General features: G+C 34.9%; 1 protein-coding gene across 5 annotated transcripts in view; it reads left to right on the forward strand.

Moving 5' to 3' along the window:
* LOC142342758 (anoctamin-7-like) overlaps nucleotides 1–18,206 on the forward strand; it is a 72,292-nt gene that overhangs the window by 27,982 nt on the left and 26,104 nt on the right. For all 5 annotated transcript variants that reach the window (XM_075394294.1, XM_075394296.1, XM_075394297.1 and 2 more), the window contains 4 exons: nucleotides 10,086–10,320; nucleotides 10,665–10,802; nucleotides 13,516–13,686; nucleotides 15,684–15,832. In XM_075394294.1, coding sequence (XP_075250409.1) covers nucleotides 10,086–10,320; nucleotides 10,665–10,802; nucleotides 13,516–13,686; nucleotides 15,684–15,832 — 693 coding nt within the window. The remainder of the gene's footprint in view (nucleotides 1–10,085; nucleotides 10,321–10,664; nucleotides 10,803–13,515; nucleotides 13,687–15,683; nucleotides 15,833–18,206) is intronic.

Raw genomic sequence — 18,206 nt, forward strand, 5'->3', positions numbered from 1 at the left:
GATAATTGGATTTACTATATGTGATATTACAAACAATACACAAAAATACAGTATTCGTGACTGTAACGAATTTACTTATTCTGTTATAAATAAATGCGAAGAGCTTGATAGTTGTTTTATGCTAAATACAACTACAAATACTATATCCGAATCCACTGACCTAACTGCTGAGTGTATTAGGTATATTAACTTTGACGAACATTCGATGTTCGACGCTAATATGCCTATTATCCATACTATATCTAGAGACTTAGTATTAGACAAAGGCTTTACTGCCTCCCTTATTAAAAGATACCCCAACTTAAAGAGGAATATTCTAAAATACTTTAAAAGTATAGGATCGGAGAATAAGGTAGACCACGAACTAATACATTTTCAAGATGAGTATAGTCAGCAAATTATATATAGTCTTGTAATGAAGGAATATTATAACTCTCCCCCATACGAAGCAAGTAAAACTTGTTCATTATTTTGTGAACTACAAAAGACACTTATGCTTGACGGAATAAGATGTATTGCTATGCCTAAAATAGCATGTGGCGGAGACCCCAGATTGTGGAAAAGAATAGCTAAAGAACTAGAAGAACACTTTAAGCACACGGGAATAACTATTTATGTATACATTAGTGGCAAAGAATTACAGCTAATAAACAATATAGAAAATCGTCCTCTCACTGACGAGCATATCGCCGAAATAATGGAGCTATCCGCAGGAGAGCTAGTAGAGAAATGTAAAAGCGAGGATGATATTGCCACTGACTTTTCTAAAGAGGCAAAAAAGATATGCCAACCCAAATCAAGAGAACAATTTCCAATATTCCGCTCAAAATATCAAGTAAAAGAATTAATAGATAAATTTACTACAAGTGTACATGCTGGACAAAATACTCACTTCAATAAAACGGAATTCCTACAAAAATTCGATTTTACACAAACCGACTTGACTGAGAACGAATTCTTTCGACTTGCAGATATACTGCTTACAGACAACGATGTATATTCACATCATAAATATGACATTGGCCGTACTAAACAACAATTTAATATACCCCTAATAAAAAATGCAGAATTCAAAAAGCAAAGACCTAGTAAAGTACCCTTCCATTTAAGGGATAAACTCGAATTACTGATGGACGAGTTAATACAAGCAGGCATTATAAGAGAACTAGATGAGCATGACGATATGAATAGCTGGTTCGTTAACCCAATCATAATCCTTCCCAAGAAGGATTACGTCAAACTAGTAATAGATGCTCGCTATCTAAACTCTATTACTGACACAAGTAATTTAAGTTGGCCGTTAGAACCACTACAAGTCCTAATAACCCGAGTAAATGGATCATATTTTACAAGCAGCGATCTTTCTTGTGCTTATCATCAAGTGCCGCTAACGCCCGAAACACAAAAGTTAACAGGATTTATAATAGGAGGAAGACAATATACTTATCAAGTCGGCTTCTACGGATTAAAACCACTACCCAATTTCTTTAGTAAATTAATGCGCTATGCATTCGGACCTCTTATAAAAGAAAAGAAGGCTATTACATATATTGACGATACACTACTACAATCTAATACTAAAGAGGAAATGTTCAATATAATAAAAGAATATCATGCTCTATTAAGAAAGGCTAACTTAAAAGCCGCGCCGGATAAAACAATGTTCTTCTTACGAAAAGTAAAATTTCTCGGACACGTTATATCAGAAAATACACTTTCTCCAGTTATATCGCGTATTGACGACATTAGAAACTTAAAGACTCCCGAATCAAAAACTGACGTTCTTAGCGTATTAGGAGCAATGGGATTCTACTCGAACTATGTGATAAATTTTCATATAGATGCTAAGCCTTTGTACGATTTAACAAGAGGCGATGTAAATTTCAAATGGGAAGAAGAACACGAGAAAGTATTCAATATACTAAAAGAAAAGTTCGTACATGATATATCACTAGCAATTCCAAATGCGAATTACCCATTTCATATACATGCTGACTCGTCTAACTTAGGCACTGGTTGTATACTTATACAACAATTCCCCGATAGAAAAAGAATTGTATCAGCGAACTCTAGAGTATTCGACAAAGCTGAACAGAAAATGTCCCCACAGCATAGAGAATTATGCGGAATTATATCCGCACTACAAACGTATGAATTCTATTTAATAGGATCGCCATTTCCCATATACCTCTTTTGCGATCACAGGCCAATACTATTTTTATGGTCTAGGCGCGGACAACTTTCGCACAGATTTTTCAAATATCAAGTCGTCCTAACTAAATTCCAGAACTTAAAAATTATATACACCGAAGGCAAGAACTTAGCATTTCCTGATTTACTGAGTCGACAAGTCCCAATAGAGGAAGCGAAGAAATTTCAGATTGAACATAAAACAATACCTAAGGATATAAATTTCTACACTTCGGATTTAAAGCCAGTCTCTTACTCTGTATTGCACAAAGAGGATAAAACAAACTCGTCTAACGATTCTTATCCTATACTAGCACAAGTACAAGGTGGAACAAGAAAAGTAATGAATATATCGGATAATGATTTTAGTATTTCTGACGCACCCGAAGGATTTACAGACTCTTGTAATGCTATACATAATGTAGCCGACTATTTCAAATTTGGCAAAAATATAAATCAAATAGTTAAGCTCACAGATAGTAAACAATCGGACAATACATATAGTGAAATACAAGAAGAAGTAAACTATGTAGAATTGGACGACTCAGGATATAATGACGACGAATTTAGTGATGTTATAGATAATTTAGTCGATCCAACATTAATACATGCACTAGAGAAGGCAAAAGAAATCTACAAGGAGCGTACAAAGCATTATACTATTATAGAGTCAACAGCACTACATAATGAGAATGTCAAATCAGATTGCTCTGATTTGCTAACGAAGTTAACTGAATTTGCTAAAAAGGCACAACTAGATATTGACACTATACTACAAGAACAAAATAAAGACCCTGTATTACATATAGTACGGAAATGGATAGAATCAGGCAAAGAACCTGAACACTACTATATGACTCGACAATGTAAAGCATTAAAAGCTTACAAGAGTATATATAAGTTATTATTACTAGATGAGAGTTATAAACTACTATGTTACAATAAACCTAATGAGAATGGTTCCTTCGAACTAAAGATATGTATTCCTATCTCACTATTTCTAAAGTGCTTCGAGCTAGCACATAGTAACCCTATGAGTGGCCACCGTGGCGATGCTAGTACATTAAACAATATATCCAGATTCTTTTACTGGCCCGGAATGTACAAATGGGTTACTATGTTAATCCACGATTGTTTAGATTGTCAAAAGAATAAAAGTAAAAGACACGATTTAAACGAAGCACCCTTACAACAATGGGGCGAATTGGAGACAACTCCCCTCCACACTATACATATAGACCATAAAGGACCTTTTCGGCCTTCTAGTAATGGCAAACACTACTGTCTTGTAGTTGTAGATTCATTCTCTAGATATGTACAAGTATATGCTGTTAAGTCCGCTACTTCTGACGAGACTATAAAACAAATGGAGAAATTTATAACTATCTTCGGAATACCTCAGCACATAGTACATGATAACGGTACTGCTTTTATGAGTAGTGATTTTGTAAACTGGACTTTTGAGCTTGGAATTACACTGAGGCCACGAACAGCATATTCCCCTTGGACTAACGGGAAAGTAGAAATTCAAAATAAGCACCTGCAAACTATCTTAGACACTTTCTAAATACTACTGGAAACAATTGGGCAAAATTTGTTGACAAATTTGCATTTGCGCATAACACAGCAGTGAATTATAGTACTGGTTATACGCCGTACGAGATTATATTTGGAATAAAGCCACAAATACCTATTTCACTTAGACTAGGATTGCTGCGGGATAATAAGAAGAATTGTATATCTCAATATTGTCAGGACTTGCCGTCGCATACACATTGTAAAAATTCGTGTAAAAACGAAAAAGTAGATAATCTACTACAAAATAGATTATCCAATACTGTACTACAACGCGAAACAGATTTTAAGAACATATATTGCAATACTTATACTCGTTGTCGTCAAGTTACAAATAAAGCCCATGAATATAGGAATAGATTTAAGCTCGGACGACCAATCAGCATTGGAAGCAAAGTCCTACTAGAAAATCATTCTAAGAGCTTGCTTATATCTAAGAAGCTACAATCACTTCGGTCCGGTCCATACACTGTTACAAAACATATAACTAATACAACATATGAAATACAAGGAGACGAGACGCAACAAAAAAGAGTAGTGCATAGAAACCATATAGTAGAATATTTTCCGAAGGAAAGAGAAATACAACCCTTAATTGCCGATTATACTACTGTATATGCTGAACCCGAACAATTCTATGATAACTATAACAGGCATTACATAAACAAATTTAATACTACCCAACCTAGTAATTTTATGCACTATATGCCTTGGCCAGTATTCAACAATGTTGAAACGCCGCCGCAACTCCCAAATAGTAGACCCACTACTACTACCTCTACTAATACTACTACTAGATGTAGTAGCAATAACCCTCCGATTGATTCAGGCATTGACACATTAGGACTCCGAACATTATTTAGCACACAACAGCAAGTTACTTCGCCTAGTAAGTCATTTAGGCCACAGCATATATCTACCCCATATCCAAGAGGACCTCTTAGCTATCCACAAACACCTCATTCCCCCCAACCGTTAGCACATGATATAAGTCCCTTTAACTTTCAGAGTAGTTCACAAGTCATTACTACACAACCTACAACCCCACTAGCTAATAAATCAATAAATGAAAAATTATATCCTACTGAACCCAGAAGGTCTGGTAGACAAGCAGTTGCTACAAAGTTATTTAATGATCCTATTCCATGGGACGCTTTAAAGGATAAAAAGAAATAAAAATTTAAATACACAGAACAAAAAGATTTTATTATTAGCCAATCAAATTCTATCATTTATAAATAAAAGGAGAATAGAAATTCCAACTCTAAAAACCAATAAAAAATGAAAACTTGAATAGAAAAATGGGATAAACATTCCCAAACTATGAAAACCAATGAAATTGCACAAACTGGTCTAAAAAATGGGAATATCTTCCCAGCCAATAAAAAGACAGAAACCGTCACTAAAAATGGGAATATTTGAGACATATTTCTAAAAGTGAGATGAAACAGCCCATTTTGCACACTATAAATACGGGAGCAAAAACACAAAAAATCATTCTTCCTTCTTCATCTCTTAGTCAGCATTTAAATGCTTATCAGAATCAACGGCAAACTAGCCAAATTGAAATCCACTTTCTTTCCTGCTAACGACTTAAGCGTTATTTACGCTACTTTCCTCTTTTCCGATTTAACCACAGAGACTTTTCTAGTGAAAGACACATCAAGTCTATTCGCTGCCTTAAAATTCAACTTTGAATTTAAAATCCCTTCAAGCATTCATACCTTCACTAACATAATTGATTATTAAAAATGAATTCAGAACAAGAAACAGTTGAGCTAACCAGCTTTCAGTTCCCCGAGCCCGATCCAGAAGTGTTGGACGAAATAATTGAAGTAAGTAAATTTATAATTCTTCTTTGTTCAAACTTCTACCCTTTCAATATGAGAGTACCTGTAATTGTACCTCTAATAATTTCCGCACTACTTTCAATAAATGGAGCCAACGCAGACTCCGAATTTAAAAATACTCTAAAGAAAGTAAAAGTAGGACACTTTGATTGTTCTAAAATAGATTCTAATAAAATGTACTCATTAAACAATATAGCTCCATGCGATATCGATACTGAGAAAATAAAAGTAAGTGAGGCAACTGCTACTATTATGCAGCGCAATTATAAGACTAAATTAGAAGCAACTATGTGTAAAGCTACACATCAACGCCTAAAGTGGTATTGTGATACTTTTGACGATAGTGGTTTATCCGCTACACAAGCAACTATTAGCTCAGATATTAAATTAACAGCCGACCAATGTCTCGAAGCTAAGAAAACAGGCTCCGCGACTATTAACACTAACAAAGTTCCATTTACAAAAAATGTAAAGAAACAAACAGTTATAAATAAGGGCGACGTTAGTGACAAATACAGTAATGAGTGCACAGAAACAGGATGGATCTACCACGATACTTACGAGACATATATGCAAGATATTAAATTACTAGTAAATTTAGAAGATGGAACGGTAAATAACCACTATAATATTCCTCTGCCTTGTAGCCTAAACAAAAATGGCTGTGACAGTGGATCAACTGATCCTTATGCATATACATGGGAAAATAGAGAAAATTGTATAATAGAAGAATTACACACAGCTCCAGTAAAAATGATACAAATAGATAGAAAATATTATATAGTAAGAGAATATGAAACTGAACCTGAATCAACAGAAGCTGTTATTAGACGTGCGCAACCATTTAAAGGGCCACGAAATACTTTCATTTTTCAGATTTATAATAATCCACAGTCAATTTGCGACTCAAACAAAATAGTTTATCCTACTCCTTATAGCTCATTATATATACATTATGAAGGAGGATTCGATATGGATACAGGAAAGGCAAAAAAAACCAATTTCAAATGTTGTAAAAAATACTTATGTAAATAGCACAAGAGGCAAATTGCTCGTAAAACGAACTTCATATACAAATGGAGAGCCAAATATTGATCTGCACTCAGGAATAAATTATGAAGCCCATATGGGAACGAAATTTGACTATTACGAATATACTAATATAAGAAGACTACAGCTTTTAGATTTACAAATGCTAAAAACCGATTGTGAGTTAGAACGTGCTATAAAGAGAACAAATTTAGTCTATTCGCATAGTAATCCACGTATGGCTGGATTCTTACTAACAAATAATCGCTCAATGTTCTTAGAGACAAATGATAATGTTGCATGGCTATATCATTGCCCACAGTATTTCTCACCCTTACAAATTATGGAAAAATGTTATAATAGAATTCCAACAATGTATCAAAATAAAATACATTTCGTTGATCCAATTACTAGAAAGACATACACTAGCGCTGAAGAACGATCATGTGTAGATAAACACGATAATTTATTTCAATTAGATATTGAAGATGATAACTCCTGGGTTGAATTAACAACGGGTATAACTAGAGTCAAAGGACCCTCTGTTTTTGAACCTAATATTGCTCCACAAAGATTAACTAAATACAAATTCCAGGATAGTGATGAAATATATTTATTTACTGATCAAGAATTAAAGAAATTTTGGCGCGGAATTAAATTCAATAACGAAATGAAAGATGCTATACAAACTTTCTCTAAAGAACTTGTTGTTTCTCAAGATAATTTTAAAAGTGAGGATAGAACTTATCTTAACTATCCAATGAGAACAGTCTACTTAGACTCTTTTATTTCTCCTAATTTCTTTGATAACCGCTATATAGAAATGTTCGGTTATACACAATTTATCTTAGAGCAATGTGGAATTTATTTTGCCGCTTTTCTTTTCTTGAAATTTATTATTCAAATTGTTGTAACAATTGTAAAAGCCCTACAAATACATAAAATAACAGGAGCTTCTGTTAATTTTGGCAAAATCATCTTATTTGCCACTTACAATATTCTGTTCACTTCTATTATGACTTCTATCTTTAAAAATGAGACAACCAATGAGAAACAGCCAGATGATGCTGAACATTTAGTAACTGAAATGAAAGAAACACACTTTAATCTATATCCACATATTCCGCACCCATTATATAGTGCAATTAGAAATGAAAGACATGAAAACAATGTTGCAATAGAAGAAAATGGAGATAATCCAATTTCTCCCGTATAAAAGCAATAATGACTTTAAAAAATATACACGACTATAAATAAAAACACAAATAATTAGTTTGTTATATATATAGAAAATAAATATCTTATCCATACTACACATTTATGTTATTTCTATTTTTAGATTTTAGGATACGAAGGTGACGATGACATGCCAGACCTAGATGACTTCATTCTCCCCGATACCTTCGAGGAACTGATGGGCCAGCAACAGGAACCACCAGAACAACAACCAGTACGAACTACACCAGGGAAGAGTATTCACACTATCAATACCGGGAGAGGAGAAAAAAAATTGGATTTAACAGAAGTTACGATTGCTCCGACAGCCACCCACATGAAACCCACAGCTACAATTTGCCCTATACAGCCACGAATCCTTAGCATGAGCCAGAGATTGGAAAAACAGAAATTCAACGAAGAAAGAACGAGGAATAGGCAATTTAGAGGACACCCAAACTTTGACTGGGGCCTCCAATACAGAGTGCTACCAGAGGGAAATATTTATAAGATCCAATCTTATAACTCAAAATTAAAGACATATCGACTAAAGAATATATCCCTCGACCGGCAGAACTTAACAGTCCCCTACCAGTTCATAACCGCAGACCTCAACAACGAGCGGGACACATACACGCTGGGACTGGAGCAAAACTTCTTACGAGAGAAGAAGAAGAACGCGAATCTAATGAACCGAATAAAATTTTTGCAAAAACAGAATAAATCAACTTGAAGGAAACTAAAACTAGAAACTTATTCTTATTCTAGAAACCATCTTATTCTTAATTTTGTTTTAAACATGTCTGTAAATTTTTATATCTAAATTTTTATGTCTAACCTTGTATATCCAGCTAGTTACAACAAAACCCGCTAAGTCGCCGGTTGGATGTACTGAAAATGAGAAAATGGGAACTTTTATCCCAAAAACTAATATGGGATGTTTTATCCCACTTTTAAAAATATGGGAAATTAATTCCCACTTTGCTGACTATATATAGGAAGCTAGTTTTTATATCAACCAGTTTATTCAGTATCGTTCACTTCAACCATTTGTTCACCTCAATTCCAATTTAGTTAGCCATCTGATATTCCTCTCTTCAATTGTCACCACACACTTGCTCAATAGATTGATAAAGTAAACATATGATATCGATATTGCTTAACTCATTATTCATATTGTACCGCCTTAACTGTTTTTATAATAAAATTTTTAATTCCATTCCTTTTGTCTTTAGAACTTTAAAGTTAAACTCTCTTTGTATACTCCCATTTAAGCGGCGAGTATACCGGATGTGGTGCCATTTTGTACCAGTATTTGCTAAGACTACTGTTATGCACAAATTAGTAGGAACGATATTTTAGGACGATTTTAGAACGTGAAAGCGTCTTTTTCTGGACCATTAAATTCTCGGCACGATTAAGTTCTTGCGAACTCATTATAGGTCTTGTATAAATGTGAACCGAAATCTCATTTTTTTGCTCCCGAATTAGGTTCTAATTGAGGCAGGGCCGAATGATCATTTTCCAAGTTAATATATAATTGATGGATAAGTAATGGCTAACCTGGACCCTAGTCTCATAGAATATCATTACTGAGACATTGTGTTTATATTGAATATCCTCGGTTCGGTTCTGTTGCTGATCTGCTTTCGCTGTAGAGCTAAAGCTAAAATGGTCATTCAAAACTCCATTAAAACCTGAAATAAAATCCATGGAATTTGAAAATCGCACAAAACATTGTATGTATCTGCAAAATTTGACAGGATCAAGGCCCTAGGTGTGTATTTGCTGGCTTTGGCTGGTACTTTTTAACGTTTGACAAAATGTTATTTACAATGTTGTAAGATAGTGATGTCATTGTCACGCTCAAAAAGTGCTTTGCGCATGACAATGGCTTTTTTCATTATTTTATTATGAACTTTATGCGAAACAGCAACAAGAGATGCTCTGACTAATTTCAGAAAAAAATATCTATGAGATTTGCAAGCCGAAGATACAAAACTGCACTACAATAAATCAGTAATGATATGCTAGGTCCGGGTAGTACCAATTATATGAAGGATGAAAATTGGGTTGAAATGACAGAGGGGTTGAATGATAGGGGTGAAAAAGCGGGACACCTTGCTTTGAAACCACTTCTAGTAAGAATTATGAGAAATTGTTTAACCAATTATACATATGCTAGATTTCAGTAGAATTAAAAATGTCTTCCGTTTTAAACTTCAGAGAAGACATCTGCAACACACAGTATGACATGTGTCCACTGTGTGACGTGTGTGAGATATGGAGTTCGGATGCCATGTGTCTCTTCTCCACCCTGGGTGCTGCCTTCGACAATCAGTTCACAATATCCAATGCCATATTCCTCTCCATCTGGAGTGTGCTCTTCCTTGAATACTGGAAGAGGAACTGTGCACAGATTGGGGTCAACTGGGAGGTCTATGACTATGTCCCTTTAGAGGTTTTGTTGAGTTTTTTAAGGCTGAAATCAGCCAAAATTTGGTTTGATCAGTTTCTTTAAATATCCAAAATCTTGACTTGTAGTTTAAACTTAAAACGAAGTGACAACGCCAAATTAGTTCTGCTCATGACGTCTATGAACTTCTCTCTTCGCGCTGTACTATGCGATGCTGAAAATGCACGTCTAAAAATAAGTCCGAATTTAGTTCCAATTTTTATAACAATTTTTCCTTTGCAGATGAGTTGGTTTGATGGCAGGACTCCAATTTTGACATCGCTCAGTTCTAAAATTTATCAAAGGTGATATATGCCAATTGTTTTAACTGTTGAAATATTTCTTCGCAGGAGCGACCCCGTCCCAAGTACGTGAAAGAGTGTCGTGAGACAAAACGGAACCCAGTGAATGGTAGAATGGAGCCACACTTCCCCACAAACATAGCCACCACTAGACGAAGAGTTGCCGGCATTGTCATTATTTTCATGGTTAGTAACACATATAGATGAACTCTGTACGTGTCTCTTCCATTTTAGCCCCCAGATCAAATTGAGTACCCCATTATGAAGTATTTTGGCGTCAATTGGGAATGGGAAAAGCTAGCGCGCTGCTTTCCTTCTATATTTTTTGGAGTCTTTCTCATTATATCCCATATTTTAGTCTTCATAACTAATAGCTTTTCCCATTCCCAATTACCCGGGTCGAGGTGTCACCGCCATTCAACGCAAAATTATGTAAGATAAGTGGTTAAAGCGAAAATTTTTGTAAGATAAGCGGTGAATGCGGTGAAATTATATAAATCAGGCGTTGAATGCGGTGAAAAAAACTTTATCGCCTGGTAGCGCTGAAATTACATAATTTCACCGCTGAATTTAGCGGTGAAATTACATAAATTCACAGCTTTGAAAAAATGTGTCTAAATTATGTAAGATAAGCGGTGAATGCGGTGAAATTACATAAATTCACCGCTCAACTTAGTGGTGAACTTACATAAATTCACCGCTTTGAAAAAATTGTTGAAGATGTTTGAGATCAGCAAAGAATGCGGTGAAAGTAATGGTGAGTTTGGGAGGAATTGTTAGATTTGACTTCCCACTAAAACTACCCCTTAATCTTACATCTTTTTGACACTTTTTTCTAAGCAGGGAATTTATGTAATTTCATCACTAGAATAAGCGGTGAACTTACAAAAATTCACCACGTTTCACCGCTAAAATATGTAATTTCAGCACTAAATACTGCAAATCTTACAAAAATTCACCGCGCATGTTTTGCAGAAAGTAGAGTGAATTCTTTTTATATTCAAACATAAAAGCAAAGAATTTTGTGAGAGATGGCGCAGTGGAGGAAGAAGTGGATGAAATGCAGATGACAGGTTCGGACCCTTGTAAGGGCGTTGAAATTACATATTCTAGCGGTGAATTGTCGTGAATTTTTGTAAGATCACTGCTTAGTCTAGCGGTGAACTTACATAATTTCACCGCATTCACCGCATTTCACCGCAAAATTACGTATGAAATTTGCGGTGAAAAAACTAACTTTTCACCGCTTATCTTACATATTTTTGCATTTTGTCTCGACCCGGGTAACGTGCAAATACTTCATAATTGGGTACTCAATTTGGTGTGGGGAGCTATAATGGAAGAGACACAATTTTTCGAACAGTTTTCGAAGCAGTATGGCTACAGTACAAACGACTAGTCAAAATAATGACAGGTTTGTTAGTGTCAAACAAAAGTTTCCCCATTGATGCTGTTAATTTTAGCGTGCAAGAATTAACGATTTCTTGACAAAGTAAATTCAATGGCAAGATTTAGCAAGACACTTTTAAATTTAAAATTACGAGCTAACAAGATGAAAAACAGTTTGAATGCGGGGAATTGTTCGATAGCTTCTGATGAAGATTTGTAAGTTTTGATATGTATCTTTTAGGCTCTTTTCTTTTAGTTGCTGCATGTGGTGAATTCAATCTTATATGGTTTTCATGCGAATGATCTAATAAGATTTTTATATGATAACATAAGACAGAACCAAATTCCGAATTTTGAATTATTCTCATATAAGGGCCTAAAAGATACATGTCAAAGCTTACAAATCTTCATCAGAAGCTATCGAACAATTCCCCGCATTCAAACTGTTTTTCATCTTGCTAGCTCGTAATTTTTTGAATTTAAAAGTGTCTTGTTCAATCTTGCCATTGAATTTACATTGTCAGGAATTCGTTAACTAAGCAATTACACGAAGATACATGAAGATCTTACAGGATATAAATTTTGGAACGAGACAAAATTTACGGAAAAAAGGGTTCTCTAGTGATCGAAGAGTTCAAAATCTTGCAAGCAATCTCGCCAGGGAACACATACTTTTTCCACTCTGCTTGCAATATTTCTGCAAGGTTTTGAATTCTTCTACTTTTGTCCTGGTCAAGGTTTTGAATTCTTCTATTTTTGTCCTGATTACGGGCTGGGACGTCAGTTGAGCTGAAATAGTTAATCAACTTTCGGAAAATATAATTACGTCAAGTTAACAACCAAATTTTGAAATTTTCGAGCTTAAACTTTGTGATTTTTCCCTCCTCCTTTTTCACTCGGAACCGGCAGTGATGGAAGTACTGAAATACACCATAGGAGCACTGATATAGTATGGTAAGAAACGGCACTTGCTTAGTTCTCTGAAACAAATAAAACCAAGGAAAAGCAATAAAACATGACAAAAGAGAACAGCACAAATATATCATAGCTAACAGGTTCCAAGAAAGTTATCTCAAGTCATTTTAAAAACTTATTCAGGCTCGAATTTTCATTCTTAAAATCTAGTTCAATGATTTTTGGGAATGCAAAATCCTGCAAAATTCTTGGAAGATTTGAATCTGCTGACCACTAGGGTTAGCTCGTATAGGTATCCCTGTGCATCAGGCAAAGTTTCAGAAAACTAAATATTTTAACCTGACCATTTCTTTTTCGATACTATCTCATTTCAGTAGAGCAATACAAAAAAAATCGACAAGCTTTAGAAATTCCACTCCACTGTTCCTTCTAAACAGTAGGCTGAAACAGTCATGTATTTATTAAGTCGCGTGATATGAATTAAATAATCATTATCTTTAAAGAGAATCAACATTGAGTCAACCTATAGTTGTTCATATTAGGCATGGAGAGCGCAAAGTTACTTTATTTTCTCGAAGAATATTTGTGTTTACAGCTATGTTGGGTGGGTGCTTTAGTCTTCTGTACAGTGGTGGTGAGGTCATACACAAGTGTCTTTGTGGCTTCGTTAGATATGGCTGTCATCAATGACAACAATCTGGCCCCTGTCATTGCAAATACAATCGGATCTATCGTACAAGGAGTCGGAATGGCGATTCTCAGCTTCGTTAGTGTCGTTCGATCCTTAGAAGAGTCAAACCGCTCAAAATTGTTCTCAGCTAATTGGTTATTTATGTTACGAAACTCGTCTACACCTCCTTTTTTTCATTTTGCTGAAAAAAATTGGAAATAAAAAACCTGTAGTTGTATTTTTCGCTTTATGTCAACGCTTTTAATATTGCTCACAAGCAGAGACGACGCAGATTCAGATAAGTTGCCAGTAAATTTTGCAATTCATTACCGAGATGGGCTACAATTGAAATCCACAGAAAAATTCTATTAAATTAAAAAACCATTGATGATGCATCGATGGTTCACAGCCACTTTTTCTATGATAAGTGAAATATACCACAGTTTTCACGAGAATGGCATTTTTGATACTATCAGACTCTTGCGATTCATCTAAACAAGTATTAAGGAATCTAAATTGATCTAACTATAGAGGCTAATGGGACCTTTCTAAGACACATTGCAAAGAAACTTGAAAATTGGTCAAAAATAATGAATAAAATTATAACTATAAATTTTGATACAACATTCACAGTGTCTTAAAAAACAAACACGATTAACTCTTTCTCTAGCTGAAAATGACTTCGAAGTGCGCTCCATTCAAAGTGTCACTAATTCAGATATCGTGATTATTGACTGTTGATTGACGTACATTGAACATTGAAATTGGGTTTTGTAGAAGAACAACTGATTCAAGCAATAGCATCTTAGTTGCGACGTCTCTCAATTTCAACGTTTTTCAACCTATTTTTTGAAGTTTCTGAGAACTATTTTTAACGTTTTCGGAACTATAGTGATGGTTTTTCTGTGACCCAGTGAAATCCCATCGGTGAATTTTCTATGATCCAGTGAAATCCCATCGATGGATTTTCCATGATCAGATAAAAAGTGGTAATTAACCATCGTTGGATTTTTTTATGATATTTCTGTGATCCATCAATGTGATTCACTGGGAGCCCGTCCCGGTATTGAAGAGCGCTTAACTTATGGAATAGGTGTCCTCAGCAAGCAACTAAAGATGAATTTTTGCGGTTCTCATCGGATGGTTTCTATCATAACACAATGTTTCAACTTCAGTTCACCGCACAGTGAACCTTAGTTTTTGGTGTTGCATCCTTCGTTCTTTCAATGCACACACGTTGAAAATCTGTATAGCAGGATTTGCTCACATTTAAAGGAAACTTTCTTATAAGATTTTTCTTAAGATTTCTATAAATTTGGAGCGGAAAAACTCTGAATTTTGAAAAGTGCACTTTGTTTGCTTATATATTTCTGGTGTAATTATATATTGATTTTTCAAAGACCTGTCACGAGCTCTTTGGAAGATTCAAGAATATAATTGTCCTGTACATATAAAAGTATGCAATTTATAGCGGGTTCAGAGCTATCTTTCGAACGCTACCTAACTCATCGCGTGCCAAAAAACTTTTTAAATTTAAAAACTGTTTTTGAAATTTTCCGCTTAAAAGAATCAAAACCTTTGAAATGATCTAAAAGGGTGAGAGTAAAAAGTTGCCACATCTTACCTACCCTCTTAATCTCTTCTCAGCGCTTTGAAATTCATCTATCTTGAGTGCCACTTAGAGGTCAGGACGAAAAGAACTGCCTTAAAATGCATAGTTAGGCACAGAAATGTGTTGAGAGGTGCCGAAAAATAATGTAAACTTATATTTGCAGTAAGCCGACAACCGCTGATTTTTTTCCCGATGAGGGCATTTATCGCATTTCAGCGCAGTAAATTTTACAATGAAAATGCACAGACACGACTACCTTTTAATGTTTGCTATCGTTCCATGTACTGGCATTTTTTTTACTATCTTGCCAAGTTCTTGTTTCTTGAGCGCAATTCAAGAGTTTTTGCAAGCCTGTACTTGTCTTGATTTTTTTCTCGTCATGTAATAGCACAAGATTATTGCCACCTGGAGCAATGATGAATTTTCTGGGTGAAATGATTCTGGTTAATCATCATCAAGTTTTGGTTCTGCTTGATTGTAGGTCTATGACAAAGTGGTGTTTGCCCTAACGGAGTGGGAGGTGAACAGGACAGAGGGGGAGTTCCAGCAGTCCCTCGCTCTCAAGAAGTTCATATTCGCATTCTGTTCTTCTTACGTACCCATCATGTACATCTCATTCTTCAAGGGAAAGTAAGAGCAAAAATATACAAGAATAAATTTTTATGATCTTCCCGGACTGAAGGTCAAGTATTAATCAGTACTGATTCAGTGAAATTACAAGTCTTGAATAATAACTGTATCAGAGCTCTGATTATGTCACTTTTTAGAGTAGGCACGTCTTGAATCAAGTCTTTAGTCTTGACAAGTTATGAGTTAAACAGTTTTTAGCATTTTTCCTGCGTTTTGTAACGAAAAAAAAGTTGGTGGGATTTACTTGACTTCAAAACTCTCCAAGGGAAAACTCGAGCACTTCGACACCGGTCACTTGATAGAAGGATGAAAAAAATATAAACATTGCTCAAAATCACTTTGAGTATCACTTCTTTCTGCTCATTGAGAAACAAATATTTTTCCGAGTGAATATATTGGACATTTTAAGTTGGTAGATTCTCATATCACAAATAGCTGAAACCGTGCCAAATCGTGGCCAAGACTTCACTTAGAGTTGAAAAATCGTGAACAAATCTTGGCGAGTTTTTATGAGTCTTAAGACTTGCAATAAGATGTGATCAGTTCTTATTGATCAATACAAGACGTGTATTTCACTGAAGACATAACGATCAAGACTTTATCCTCGTTCGCAGCCGGAAAGGAGACGTGAATTCAAACGTCAATAACTCAGAAACATTCAACAATGTTATTGACATCTTCTTCATTATTGCGACACATATATCAATACCCTGGTCACCACTTCTTAGTAGTCATACAAGGACCATATATGGTATCATACAAACCATAAAATATTTCCAAATACGATCCTTGAACGACTACTAAGAAATCATACATGACTACTAGGAAATCATATATGAACCTTGTATGACTACAAAGAAAACATATATGAACCTAGAATGAATACAAAGAATCATACATCTATTTTTCATATATCTTAGCATTTATGACTTTTAAAAACTCCAATCGGCAAGGACTCACTTTTGTGATTCCCCGGCATCTTTTTGTGATCGGCCAAAAGACCCAAACGTACAATATTATTTGCAAAGTTGGGCACGCAATTAAAGAGTAAGTTCAAAAAGATAGATAAAGTTCTAATATTATCTGAAGCCAGCTTATACCTATAAATGCTAATTTATGAGAATATGTATTAAAAGTTTTTTTGCAGATAACCTCAAATTTGTTTTCGGAATAATTTTAAGTTACAAAATTATTCCTTTCGCCCACACAAAGAATCGAATGTGGAATGCAAATGCAATATAATAATTTATTGTGTGCTCTGACTACATAATACGGGAATTTGGGGTACCAATCAATGTTTTTTGTGTCATATATGACCTTGTATGATTTCCAGGAAATTTTTTCAACATCAAAAGAAAATGAAAGATATACAGTTTATAGGCTTTTAATTTTTTGTATGATCACTGTATGATTTCTAGGAAATCATAAATGATCCTTGTATTACTACTAAGAAATCATACAAATCATATATGACCTAGTATGACTACTAAGAATTGTGTATGATGAGCAACCGGGTATGTTATTTCAATTTAACCCTTGCATTAATCCCGCTGGAGATTGGTCTCTTCCCCAAGAAGTTCTTAGTTTTAACCAAACATCGAAGTAGGCTTAAAACTCCCTCTACCAAGCATCTTTATTAAACACTTTCTCTTTATGCGCTTCTTTTAAAATATTTGGATATAAATTTTCCTATTTTTGGACACTCATGTCAGTCCATCTAAAGATAATTCTAACCACTGTTAAAATAAATTTATAGTACCAATTGCACGTGTTAGTTGAATAGTAAGTATATATAGAACTTTGTGTTTGCTGGTGATACATTTGAGCAACCGTCATTTACAATTTTTTAGTTGTCACAATTTGTAGCAACAGCGAAGCCTATCTTTGATAAGGGAAAAAACTCAGAATCTGTCTCTCAACTGTAACACCAGAAATCTATTTGTAAATATTTCTTTGTCATTTATACGTGCAGTCGGTACTATAAAAAGTATAAATAGATAAGGGTTCCCTAGTCGAGGCTTATAAAAATACATTTTAATATTTTTGTTTCTGCGTAATCACAGCTGAGTAGGCATTCAGTCTGCAATGCATTAACAGCTACCTGTCCTCAGTTCTCCTTTTCTTTTTTTCATCTTATTTCATGCTGTTAGTTTTGGGAGCAGGAATGCTCATTTTGGGTGACTATGGTTTTTATTTTAACTTCTGAAACTTTAACGTGGTGACATTCTTGCAGCTAAAATTGTCCGGCTATGGTAAAAGTGGCGCCATGGTTATGAGAGAGCTCTTGAGCTCAAAGTCAGTTTCATGGAAGCAGACATCGAAATATCAATCATTGGCAATTGAATCTCACACCTCAACCTCACCTCTCGTTTTT

Source organism: Convolutriloba macropyga, chromosome 7 (assembly GCF_964194025.1).
Source record: "Convolutriloba macropyga chromosome 7, txConMacr16.3, whole genome shotgun sequence".
Lineage (NCBI taxonomy): Eukaryota > Metazoa > Xenacoelomorpha > Acoela > Convolutidae > Convolutriloba > Convolutriloba macropyga.